The following is a 14,063-nucleotide window of genomic DNA, read 5'->3' as shown; positions in this document are numbered from 1 at the left end:
TTTATATGGTACATTGTCACAAAAGAATACCTAAGAAAATGGAGAAAGGCCATACAAACCTACTAATATGCTTTAGAAACTCCTTGCAGGAGCTAGAACAACATACTATTAAAACTCCAAATACCTATTCAATATATGTGTTTTTAAAGAAAACTTTATAAATATGCAAATTTAAGATAAACAAATACAGAATAAAATGCACTAAGAAACTGATATGTAGACAAAGGTTTATTTACACCATACAACATTTTAAATATTTTATACACAGCTGCAGCAGAGAAAGCTACTCTGAGCTTTCCAGAGAAAACTGCAATAATAAAGATGTGAAATATATTATTCATATAAAAGTGAGATTATTACTTTATTGCATTTAAAGCAATGAAGAATGTAGCTCAACAGACATTCATTTAATGACAAAAACTTTGCTTTTATATTATAAAGTAAAAAGTGTAGTAATGGCCAAACAGACTGTTATAAACTTTAAAAACTGCATAAATATATACATTGTGCTTCATGGTGAAGTTTTTTGAAAACTAAACCAAATGAAGCTGTTACAACATGAATCGTTGCTTGAGGTTTATCTATAAAGATTACCTTACAAATCCATTCCACGGGTACTTACAACACATGATGGTAAGAATTGTACACCTGGTTCTCCACTAGCTGCACTAGCGGGAATATACTGTACGAAAAAAACCCACTGACATTTGGCACAGGAAGAGCCTGACATAAAGTAGTCACAATGTTCAGACAGGAGCGTCAGGATTCCCAAAGTCTCTTTATTGTCAGTGCAATGAATTATTTTTGTTTTGTTTTGTTTTTGTTTTGTTCAGTTTGTTTTTGTTAAACTTCTGTTTGAAAGTCACCTTCTTGCACATCTAAAGGCAAGTTCAGACACTTCTCCCATTCTGCTGGTCTGAGTTCTAAAGCATCTTTTGCCTCTGTATCTAATACGTTTATCGTTGTATAGTGTTGGTAGTCGCCTGTGGTTTTGAAACTGTCCCATGGAGCCTTGCCTGGTGCTGAGTTCTCCTGAAGACCAAAGAAAGAAGAATTAAAACCAAGGATGAAATAATGTGTTTTCCATTTATACGGCTGATCGCTAAAGTGCTCTCATGAGACACAGAAGCCGGAGAGGGGAAATGGCTTTGCAGGGAGCCAGGCTGGCGGGTGTTCAGCACCGTTGCGACTCTTTCTCTGTGAACAACCAACATTTTGGCAGGCTCCTCACCTGAGCTGCCAGCTAAGCCCTTTCTTTCACAAGAACCAATGTACGTGAGGAATGGCCAAGTGATCCAGTACCAATGGACAGCTTTTTAATAGCGGTCGTGTCGGAAAGTGGGAGAAGAGAAAGGAAGGTAATTCAGAAGAGCTTGCTGCCTGAAAAAATGGAGTGGTTTGAAACAGAGATTGCCAGCTGCATTTTAAATTGGGGCAGGTGCATGGCAGAACCACGGAAACCTAGCCCTCGAAAATGCTGTGAGAGCCACCTTGCTTTACAGGCTGATGAGCTCACGCACATTAGGATTAACAGGCTGAAAGGTGGTTATTTTCTACTGAATGCATTTTTTTTGAATGTTAACTTTCATAGGGTAAAAGACGTTATGGACTAAGACCAATTTAATTAGTGATTTCTCCTGTAACATGTTAGGTGGGACTTAATTGCCGAAATCTAACATTTTTGTGCCATTTTAGATGCCTTTGGATTTTCTGCTTGATCTCCAACTATCGTTCAGGAGAGGGGCAGGTCTCCTTTGCGCCCAGTGTCATCACTGTACCGTGCTGTCGACTAAGACACCTGAGGCTGTCTAAAATAGCCTGAGATGCCTATATTAGGTACCTGGATCACTCTCTGACTGTCTTACAGATGGACCATTCCTCTAGGCAGCTTTTATTAGCAGACCTTTCAAAAACATAGCGCTGATGTGAAACAGGGTAAACACAACTCTTCCACTGAGATTCCCTTTGAGATTTTGAATTAACTCAAGCTTTACGCGGGCAGCAAATCTCAAATAGGGAGGTGAATGCAAACTTTACATGTCAGCAAATCTCAGAAGGGGGAGTGAGCGAGAACTGGGTGCAAAATAACACATATCACAGCTAAAGGTTCATCAAAGAATCAGGGCCAAATTTCTGCTGGATTAAGATGATGTAAATGATGTAAATCCATTGGCCTCACATCTGCTTAATACCTCTTCTTCATGTCTGAGAGCAGCTCTTCTGAAAAAGTTATAGAATACAATGATTCTAGCTCAGTTCCATTTAACATACAATTTTCACGTTATAAAATTATATATAAAATTATTACTAATCATAATATTACTGCTAACAAATATGTCACACTAAATTAGCTGTTTTAATTAGGCAGAATCAACTATTTCCTCGCTCTCATTATCAGATGTAGTTAGGGTGTTATGCATGTGTGTATGACTGTGTGTGTATAAATGTGAATTATGGTGATAGCAGAGTCAACTCAGGATGATTTAATTTTTACTTTTCCCATGGTAAATATTTATAAACCTATTACGGAAAAGACACGGCATTACAGAGACCCTGTGTACTTTCTGGACCGTCCCACGTATAGGTGAACCTAGCCGGACTTGTTTGTAGCAACTAATTTCGTACCTGCTTGCCTAGCTAGAGGAAAAGCCCTATTGGCCAAACCACACCAGTGAGCTGCCTTCGCTATATACAGTCCTGTAGGCTTGCTAGGCACATACAGATTTGAAATGTGTTCCGTACACTTCAATTACTTGTCATCTATAATGATGTCACTGAGTTAGTTACAGTCAAGTTGTAAAACCTAATGAGGCTCGTCATAGGTTAGATTACTGAAAATATCTTTTGTTCTGAGTTGTGAGGCTATCTAAAAGTAGCGCAGGCTGAGGTCTTCTTGGGAAATATACTGAATTCAAAGGACTCTTGTTTCATTGTTGTGGTTAAGGATCCATCATATTTAAATATCTAAGAAGGAAAACTTACCATACTGCCTGATTTTGGTACATCCCGAAATCTGTCCAGCGTCTGAAATTTCTGATTTAACTCTTGAAACAATTCCATGTGCCTCTTTCTTGTATGCATGACCTTCTGCAAAATGGAACATAATTGCTTACATTTATAATTGAATCTGGGCTTTTTTAAGAGAAGCATTATTTTCCTCAACATAATAAAGTAAATTGAATTTGGCAGGGCTGTCTTTTCCCTATAGACTCCACCAATGGAAGTGAATTGCGCTGAGCCTTCTCTCTGCTCTGTTTAATGTTCTTCCTGTGTACAAGAGACTGTTTTTACCCCACGTTTATTGAGTTGCTGAAATTAAGGGACACTGTTTTTGTGCTACCCTAAAAGTATTTTGAAAGTGATGGCAGTTTCTCAGAAGGATATTTCTCTTGCACATTAGGAATATTTTCTAGAATTTCTGTTTTCAGCATGGATGGTAATATTTTAATTTCTATAGGAATGCAACAGCAGTTTGTAATGGTCCCTATTGGAATACTTTTTATGAGAAGACTGAACTCAGAAATCTTGGCCCAAAATGGAACAGCTCCAAATGTGATGTCTTTTCAGTTAGACTTCTTCTTGTCATTCAGTTCATCATAAAATGCAGTCAAATGGCATTTGTATTAAGAAAAGTAGGTGCAGTTTTTCAATTTTACTTGCTTTCTTATGTCATGGACTGGGCAATTGGAAACCATGGTCCCTCTAGCCCATGCACAGGGCACTCTTCAACAAAAGCTAATTACGTGGCAGTCCTGTGCAAGAGGTGGGGACCCCAACCAGCCCCCACAGTTGGAGGAGACCCCCAGCCACATATTTGCCTTGGCAGCTTCATGGAGAGTGAAGCCTGTTTTCAAGCCTAGACTGTCGAGCCGGCCATCTGCATTGTTTCCAAGCAGGTTCACACTCAGGTCTGGATTCAGACCGGCCCCTGGAGCAAAGCTGAAGGGTGCTTACTGTTCAACCATCCTCACGGTTCTGTGGTCTGGGTGGACAGGGGACAGGAGGGGCTGAGGTCGCTTCACCTCAGTCCAACAGCAGATGGGCTCAGCTTGGCTTTTCTTAAGCTTTGGTAACTGCTTGAACTTGAGTCAGAACCAAGGCAGCAGCCAATAATGTTGATAGCAAAGGTGCAGGACACCAGCATCTATGCATGTCCACTCATTTTCAACCCTGATTTTCCCTGGCGTTGTATATGACAAACCCTGCAAACTTACGCATGCAGTGCCTGAGTGTGACCCTTCCCAGCAGGTAACACTTCTGCCAAGTCTGGGTTAGTACCTTTTAAAACAGACTGGCAGTAGCTGACCCCCAAATAATTTTTTACCAATACTAATTTTAACTCTTATCTTTCATTTGCATTCTGTATTTATAAGTTTTATGAAATCTGGCTGGTCTCTTGGCCATGCATTTCTACTGCTACGTTGTAATAACTGTATCATCCTTAATAGAGAAGAACTTGTTTCACTCCTGAGAACAGGAAATTGGCAACATTATTCACAAAAGAGACATGAGATACAGAAAGCGATTAAAGACCTATTAACTTAACGTGAATTGTGGGGTGAATAAGGGAAACAATTTTGCAGGATGTGGTGAGGAACTCCTTGCAAAACGTAATTTAACTCGAGATAGCTGATCTAAATTTGTGGAGGAAGTTTCACTTAAGTGACTTCCTAGGCATTCTTTTAAGCTATTGCTGTTGTGGTAGACAGGGATATGTAGCAAGTTTCATACACCTAGAATTTAAAAAAGAAAGATTCTGCCTCAAAGATTATTATTGGCTGAAATAAGGAGACATGCTGAAGGGAATAAAACAGATTTGATGGGTTAAAATACTGGCTCTAAAAGCAGGAAATAACATATGACTGTGAAACAATATCTCCAGTTGGAAACTTTTTAATAGAAGGCTAGGAATATAAAGAATGCTACTTTCTGATATTTTTCTGAATTGTGTACCCAAGAATTCGTTAAATAGCAAATATGAATAATGCAAATGTCTTACTCAGTTCATTACATTATTCCTGAAGAGAAGCAGGTGGGAGGAGAAATTAAACACTTGCAGTGGGAAGTCTGCCAGAAAAAAAGGCTTTAAATTTTATTCTTAATAGCAGAATGACTGGTATGCACATGTACCTATGGATCTTTTGGTTGCTTTGTGTTTCCCTGGCTTCCATTCCCTAATTCCTACCCACTGACACCCACCCCTTCCCACTGCTTATAAAGAACGATCTGAACTGAATGTGCAGTAACTTAAATTTCTAACTTTAACTCTTCTTCTCTAGACTTCTTTTAAAATCCTTGTTAGAAAGCACCATCTTATCTCCTTTCTAGAAAATATGTTCTGTTGGGTAACTTTCTTTTACAAAAAAATAACCCACAAAGTATTTGTAGGGGTTTAATCTGTTTTCTCTATTAAATGGGCAATGTGGAAAATATGGATCTCAGAAATACCTAAGTTTTATCAATTCAGAGCTGGAGATCTTGACCAACATATACTAGGATGATTGTAGCAGCATCAGGACCTGAGCAGGATGCCCTTGGGAAGCACCTCTTCTTTAGGTGCAGCGGGGGATTTGCCCCTTAATGCCGCATCCCCTCCAGAAGCACCTGAGCTAGCCACCAGGCTATGGACACATCTTCTTCTGGTCTTTCCTGCAGGCTCCGTAACTCTTGTGCCCCACACCCTCAAGGGGCTCAGACTGAACTGACACTCCTTCCGCAGTTCTACCCCCACTCACAAGTAACATCCAGTGTGTGTGTTGAAAAGCCTAAGCCTTGCTCTGGTGAGCATCTGCTCTCAGAAGAGGATTCAGAGTGTGGACGGCTATCATCAAGATGGGAAGGATTTCAAACATAACTCTGTACTCAGCTCCCTTTTTTATTTATGACAGGGTTTTAGCTGAACTCAAGCACAAATAGTCTCATGAAGATCTGTGGTCAGTCTTATGAAGAAAAATAATGGTAATAATAATAATAATAATAATAATGATAATAATGTCATTCAATTTGCCTTGGAGATTTCCTATACTGTCACAGGTAAAAATGCGCGCTCTCAAATATTGTACAAACTAGCTAAGTGAAAAGAACAGATCGGGGAATGCCTTCCCAGCCCTATAATGGAAACATGCTGTGTTTTCAAGATGTTACAGGTATGATCAGTTGCCAAACTTAGGAACGGGAAAGGATTTTTTCCCTGCAGGCATATTTTTTTCCACCTTTGTCTTTGAGAGATGTCTTCAGGTTAGTAAGAGAACAATTTTAAACTTTCGTGTGAGTTTATAATGTTGTTATAATGAACAGCTATTGCAGATGAAATTCCGAAAGAATGCAGCTCCAGCAATTAATGATCAATTTAGCATTATTGCCAGTGAGAGTCTACCGCTCTGTGGAAAGCAAAGAAGACATTCTGGTATTCACACTTGTCCTGTGCATCCTTGCTCTCCCTCACGGATGGAGCTCAAAAAACCCCAGAGATTACTTCAGTCCTGGGGAGCAGGGCAATAAGGCACCTTTCTGAATTATTTGGCACCTATGTTATTACCAGAGCAGATCAAATGAATGCCTCATGGAGAGGGGAGTGTGGGGTGGATGGCTGAGGACATCCAGGAGTCAGACCTTCTCACAGAATTTAGAGATAATTGTGATCTTGAATCCTAAAATGCATGTCAATAATACTGTTTAACTCTCTTGTATGTTTTTGTAAGTGTCAAGCACACTTATTATAAAGTCCTCCTGGGAATTTCCACAGCATCTGTATTTCTGTTCAACATAATTAGAATGATTTTTATTTGATCTGACAGCTAAGTATTAGTGCTGAGCCTCCATGAAAAAACTACCTGTCCGGCTTTAGGGAAAAACAGAACATAATGACTGTGGTTGGAGGGCACTTTGCTGGGGTTGCCACAGCCCGCAGCAGCAAGGATCCAAAACACCCAGACCTATGAATTTTGGTGATGTTTTGGATACTGGACTGCATGAATGAGTCTAAACTAATTCTTGGTAATAGCAAGAAAAGAGCTGTAAAGTTGTTGCATGTTGACTGTTAATTTTAGCAAACTTCAAAGTTCAAATAGATTAGTGTTTTGCAAAATCTGATAGTGGACAGTATATTATCTAGCAGTGATACTTTCTGCCTACAGACTAAACCCAGCATGCTACAGTCTGTCTTCCTTTTGCTACATAAAGGGATAATTTGAGAATGTAATGGTAAACTATTTAAAAAGGGAAGATACAAGTGGCCCAGTTCTTGAGAGTCTCCTCTCTAAGATCTATTACAAGAGCTGGCCAGTTCAGATCTCATTTTTTTCTCTCTCCTTTTCCATTGACTGGAGACATAAACTTTCTGTAGCACTACCCATAAGTCACAGGACTCTTATTATTTATAGCCCATTACAAAGGCCCTTAAAACTACACATGTATTTCTACATACATTGGAGATAACTGGGACAGAGACTATTTTATGGCATTGAGAACAGTCATGGTCTGTGTTCACACTACATAGCAGCTGGCTTTGAGTTTCAACTGTGGCCCTCAGAGAAAAAAAATTGCTCTTCATATGTTTCTTTTTTTTTACTTCAAATTGTCTGTATTAAGGTAAGTGTTGCATTGCAACCCACTAGCACAGTCTTTTTTTCTTTTTTTTAAAACAGTGAAAGTGTGACTCTACTGTAGTACGTCAAACATGTCCAAGATGATTCTCCAACACCATCTAGCATGGAATGTTCTCCATGAATGTTACAAATTTCTCTTAGTCTCCAAAATAAGAAGTCTACAACCAAATTGCCTGTTGTGAATGGTACCTAGATTGCACTGGTTCCCTAAGGACACTTCAGGAACTGTTTGGAGAGACAAGGGTGATCCAGACTAAAATAGTAAAGATCATTCTAAATATTCATCTATATAAAAACTGGCATTTTGGCACCCAGGAATATTCCCCCAAATGTCTTTAGTAAGATAGACATAGCTTGAGGGTTTATCTTGTATGGATATAGCGAGATGTGTGAGAGGTTGAGGCCGTAGAGGCTGCTGGGAGAGTGTTAAAAGGAAAAGGAGGGAGGGAGCCAAGCTTGACAGTCTTGTCCATACGGTACACTTAGCATTGGATATCCTCAGAACCACATCCATAGCATTTGTTATCCTCAGAACTGCGGAAAGACGTTGTCTCAGAGAGCGCCAGCTGGCACTGGTTACAGACAGAGCAGAGAAAGTGTTAAACATTTAAGTAATATGGCCAATCACTCTAGCTTGACCTCACCTCCAGGCTCTATTCTAGTTTGCAGTCAAGCTGCTTTGAAGTATCAGAATAGCAATGTTTTGGCAACACAACACTATCTCAATTCCTTTCATCAGTATGCCTTGCTGAACGAAGGAATCCAGATGGCTATTTGAACATTTTGTGGCTTTTTTATTTTGCTCTACCTCAGACAGCCAGCCACGCTATGTGTAAGAACACAGGAAAGCCCACAGGCTTAATCAGAGGCACCATGAAACAGGGAGGTGAGATGGGGTTAGTCCCAGTGGGTACTTCTAAAACACAGCAGCAACTGGCACAGTATCGTTGCCGCTCTCACTTCTTCAGCAGTGACTCCCAATGGCCCCATCCTTCCCTTTTTACAAATAAATATATTTTCCTGCTTTGTAATCACACTTCTAAAAATATGAGGCCACGGAGCAACAATACTGCAAACGAGACAAGAAAAAGGTGTAAGCATCTTAAATACACTATGTGAGTCAAAAGAAAATATGTAACGGGAGGCCTGATTCTCGAGAGCAGAATGTGTATAGCATTGTCGGTGTTTATTTGGTGTTGGATTATGCTTTCCTCAGTGATAGGAAGAATATTTTAGTATCTGTTGCCACAGAGAATGTTCTTATTGTGAATGGCATGCTATTCCTACCTTTCAATAAAAAACAGTAAAATTCAGAGTTCTTTGTATCACTATAATTATAAAACTTCTATTCATATTGCTTTCATTTAATTTCAGAATTTCTTGCTCATCAGAATTCTATTGTCAATTCATGTTTTCCTTTTTCCTTTCTATGCATTTATCCTAAAGCATATTTAGGATAATCTTTGCATTATATTTTCCTTAAACTTACTGTATGAATCTTTGTCTGGTGCATTATTTGAGCCATTACATGACTGCTTAAGGTAACTATAGCCTCTGGGGGAAATGACATAGGAGATTAAGGCACGATGTTAAACTACCAAGAAACCACAATCAGACACGGAAGGTCAGCACTTCAGCAAAAGCAGGTCACCAAAGTAAGCCCATCTCTCATTGCAAGGCTTCTACGACCACTGCTATGGCTGCATTTTGCCAGTTCTGCCTCTTTCTTTTCTATGGAGTAGAATCTGAAAGTACATGTCCTGTACTGATAGCGCAAAGAATAGCGAAAATTGCTTTTGTTTGCACATGCAAACAGGTAGGGTAATTTTTAAAGTTGTGGTTGATAAGTACTGATCACTGGTTGCTAAAGTTTAGCTGAAGATCTGTAGGTTCCAGGCAAATACGATTGTTCAACTTCTCTGGAGACACACATAATGCATTATATCAAAATATTAATATGCATGAACAGCCAACCTATGCAAAACCCCTAAAGCCATAAATTAACATCCCCTTGAAAACTAACTGCTGTATTGCTTCTGGTAGAGCAGAGAAAAAACCCTCAAATAAACAAAACTCTGAGAGACTTAATCATACTGACAGAGAGAACAAAATGGTCATTAACTAACACAACCAAACCTTCTCACTCAACGGGGTCTAAGTTTGAAATTATGGATATTCAACCTAAAGAACCTTACATGAACTTGATTTTTTATATAGCATGTGATCCATAAGCTTTGACAACTGGAGCACTCCATCGTTCAAAATCTGACACATTCTTAATCACTATTTGGATGTGAAACTCTTATGTCAGTAAATTAGTATCGAAGAAAGAGAGATAGAACAAATGACTGAGAATCTCTTGGAGAAAGCAACCTTCTGCAGCGATGTGGCCTGTCCTACAGAAGTGTCACACTTTTTGAATAGATAGATAGCCAGCAAAAAAAAAACCACAACAAAACAGAAACAAACCTAGATGAAAACTGCAGCGATGTGGCCTGTCCTACAGAAGTGTCACACTTTTTGAATAGATAGATAGCCAGCAAAAAAATACCACAACAAAACAGAAACAAACCCAGATGAAAATGAAGAGGCAGAGAATTTAAAAACTGAAATCATGATGGTTAATATTGCAATATGACAGCTTGATCTCAGACTATTTTACAAACAAGTTGCACCAAAGTAGTTTTAATGAATTCCTCATCATGGTCTGTACAGTATCAACTGAACAACCCTATGAAATCCACTACGTCAGAAGGCTAAAAACTGCTAAAATGAACACTTCACATTTACTTTTAGGAAAATATTTTTAATAATCAGGAATAATTCAGTAAAACTTACTTCAAAGTCAAGGTCCGAATAACGTGATTTTCTTCTCTATTAAGCAGTGAAAAAGAAAGAAAAAAGAGGTTGTATTAACAAGGGGACTATTCACCAAATCATATTAATGAGTCTAAACAACATTCTTGTTTTCCTATCAGATATTTATTAGGTATTCTGTATGAGCTTGTAGATTTTATCTTGATAATTTAAGATTAATGCATGACTTTGCATACAGTTTATTAGACCAGTATCATATTCTTTTTTCTGAAATAAAGCAGACTGCATTTCACTGGGATGCATAATGTGCATGTTATTTGCATGCAATTGAACCTGTTGGTGTATAAAATATATCTATTTCTATACTTTCTGTGGTATTTGAAAATTATTGTCATATTAATACTTTTTACACAGCTATCTATACATATATATGATTTAGATTTTTATAGGTATACAGAAATTGATTGTTTCCTACATCAAGCTTACATTGGTACAACTCCATTGATTTTAATGGAATAAATGATAGCAAAATCAAGCCGAAGCCATCTACACTTTCCACAGCTTCAGCTTGTTTGCAGTGACAATCTGGATGGAGAAAGCAATGATTTTGTTTTACACTTATGACAAATCTGATTCAAAGCATCTGATATAAAGCAAGAATGATTTACTAGTGAAGTAATCGCTTGTATACAATGCAAAGCAATATGATTGCTTAGAAATATCACAAATAATTTAGCACAGAATTTTTTGCAGATTCTAAAAGAAACCAATTATACAGTCAAATTGTGTCAGAAAGAAGTAGAAATATTATAAAGAAGAGATAAAAATATCTTTTTTTCTTCTGAGGTTGGAAACTGAAAGCCTTGCAATAGACCAAAGAGATGTAGAAAGAAGTAGCTAGCTTGGAAGAGCTGAAAAGAGTGAAAGAACATGCAAACAGAAAGAAAAGATACATTCCCCTTCAGGAAGGAGAGTTAAAGGAAGGGAAAACGACACCAAAAAAAAAAAAAAAAAAAAAGCTTGCCGCTAACAATTAAACCCACCTTTTTAAAAAGGATTGCTGCTACAATTTAACCCTACTTTTTGTGGTAGGATAGGATGGCTTTAAGTCATGGTGACGGAACCTTTTCACATTGCATCTAATTTCTGCAAATCAAACCCATTAAGTCAAGATAAATAATGTTACTGACTTCATTAGACTTTGATTTTAATTGCTTTAATAAACATGCAGGTTTTAGTAAACTGTTCTGTTTTCTTGCAATTGAAAGGAATAATTTTACAAGTCTTTCAGTTGTGGAAAGCAGAAAATATTTGGTCTCTGAGCCCTTGATAATACCACTTTGTGACATGTTTGTCTGGTTTTGTAGTAAAATTTTGATGCTCCAATTCACAATAATATGAAGAACATCACTGTAGCACTGTCGACACTCTGATGTCTAAAGAGCTGGGGGGCTTTATAGTCTATAGTCTATAATACAATTAAAACAAGGAACAACAACAAGCTTTGGAGAAGCTATCTTTAATCAGTAAGGCTTGATTTAACCTAGCACACTTTAAAGAGAGTATTTAAAAATAAATTAAACAATTCTGCAAAAATAAGTATCATGAAAACATGGAAACAACAAAGGCCTTGGAGGTAAGGAAAGTATGAGGGTATATGATTTACAAAATTGGAGCATTTGTATTTTGCCTTAAGTCTGCTTGACCACAGTGAAAATATTCCTGGCACAGCTGGATTAATAGGTTTTGCAGCCAGACGACTCTATCACTGTTTACATGGTAAAAGGACATATCTACCAGAGTGCAACATATTTAGCTGTGCTACTGTCAGAAAGAGGTAATCATCGCAATTTTACTGTTAGATCACACCAGTTGTGACCAAACAGGTCACACCACAGGTTTATCTCAGTGAGGATTTTTCTAGGGCTCAACAAGAATCTATCACAAACACATTTATTTTAAACTCATACAGTAAAGAACATCTGTTCTGTGCTTGTGCTTCACTTTTTTCCTGCAGCTGCATATGGTGAAATACAGCACAAGTGCTGTCAGAGCCTGTTCTCTTAATACTTCAAAAGTAGGTAACTGCCACAGGTCTGAATAGAAGCAGCAAAGTTCTGTGAGTTTCTGAAAAGCAAAGGATGCTGGTTATGAATGTGACCCTGCACCCTGGAAAGTTATTTGCAATATTGTCACTGACACCACCAGGTACATGACCAGGTCCTCCTGGCTACTACGTCATTGCCTTGAAATGATGGCAGTGTTGTTCTTTGAGAGAGGGAACATATTCAGAAGCATGAAGTCATTGGGAATCTTACAAGGATGGAATAGTTTCCCTTTGGTTCCAACTGGAAGTTGTCATTTCACTAAATTCTCCTCCTAGTTTCTGTATGATATGCAACAAGCCTAAACCGTGCAAATCATCACTTTAATTGTGATTGTATACATACTTTTTTTCTTATATGAAATTTATTTATTACATCTCTTTTGGTTGAGAAAGATGAGGTTTTCCACTCATATCTAAATGGTTTGAGAAATCAACCATCTGGCTCATTCTACAATTCTACAATGTGACATTTCTGCTACAATACCCTCCCTAGTTTTTCAGTAGTTTAGGAACCTCCTTGGGAGGAGCTTACTCTGTTGAGCTTAATAACACTTTTTTACATTATTCCATTAATCTCATCATGTTTTATAATTATTCCTAATTTTGACATCCAAAATGTGCTGGGGTAGTGAATTCCACAATTTAGATATGCATAACATGACAAAGGAAATTCTATTGTTTATCCCTTTGCCATTTCATTTGATGCTCCTATTTCTTATATTACGGGAAATATGAATAATTGTTCCCTATTCACTATTCGGTCATCTGTTGTCCAAGCTGAAGAGCTCTAAATGCTGGAGACCTGCAAGGGTAACTAATAACGGGACCGCCTAAAAAGCTGAAGACGCATGCAGTTATTCAGCGGCAGGGATCTAGCTGGTATAATTCTGAAAAAAATAAGAGGTATGGGTAAGCAGTGAACTGCAACCCATTCACAGTTACAAATGCTACAACAAAAAGCTCACGTCTCCATTTAAGCGGGCAAGGGAGGGAATAGCCCTCTCCGAAGACAGCTCTGCACGGGCACTCTCCACTGACAGCACCCAAATCGTGCCTGTGAACTGTGGAAACTTCAGAGGAGAGCAGCAAAAAGTACTTTTGAAGAGTTAATGACACTGGGTCAAGAGGAAAGGATAAAAGAGTGATACAGCTTGTTTAAACATTGGCTCTGGAAGAGGCAAATGCAAAAGCTTGTTCAGAAACCTGAGAAGGATATAAACACTGATAAACAAAGCTGGTGTGAGAAAAACCTGAAAAGTTGTAATTCAGAAAAAAATAGGAAAAAAAAAGGAAATTTCAGAGATGCTGTCAGGAATAAAGAAAGTTTATGCAACTATGCAATAATCTGCTAAGGGAAACAGTGGAAGCCCTTCACTCTAGTCTTGAAAGTGAAGTTTGACTATGTGTTAGAGAAATGTACCGCAGAAAATGTTCTTGCTTTGGTGGAAGAGATGACCTGACAAGATTTTTTTTCCATCTCTGATTTCTACAGTTCTTTGATCTTAATTTATAAAATCTATTTTATGGAGAAA

The 14,063-nt window shown here is 38.1% G+C and overlaps 1 protein-coding gene across 1 annotated transcript in view; it reads right to left on the bottom strand.

Annotated features, from left to right (window-relative positions):
• Window positions 1-215: 215 nt before the first annotated feature.
• LOC104162713 (brain-specific angiogenesis inhibitor 3-like) overlaps window positions 216-14,063 on the bottom strand; it is a 44,293-nt gene continuing 30,445 nt past the window's right edge. The window contains exons 10-12 of the mRNA XM_009701518.1: window positions 10,446-10,481; window positions 2,983-3,087; window positions 216-1,032 (exon numbers count right to left, since the gene is read on the bottom strand). Of these exons, the coding sequence (XP_009699820.1) occupies window positions 844-1,032; window positions 2,983-3,087; window positions 10,446-10,481 (330 nt within the window). The 3' untranslated portion in view covers window positions 216-843. The remainder of the gene's footprint in view (window positions 1,033-2,982; window positions 3,088-10,445; window positions 10,482-14,063) is intronic.

This window comes from Cariama cristata, unplaced genomic scaffold (genome assembly GCF_000690535.1).
Source record: "Cariama cristata isolate BGI_N322 unplaced genomic scaffold, ASM69053v1 scaffold746, whole genome shotgun sequence".
NCBI lineage: Eukaryota > Metazoa > Chordata > Aves > Cariamiformes > Cariamidae > Cariama > Cariama cristata.
This window is presented reverse-complemented; position numbering and strand designations above follow the sequence as displayed.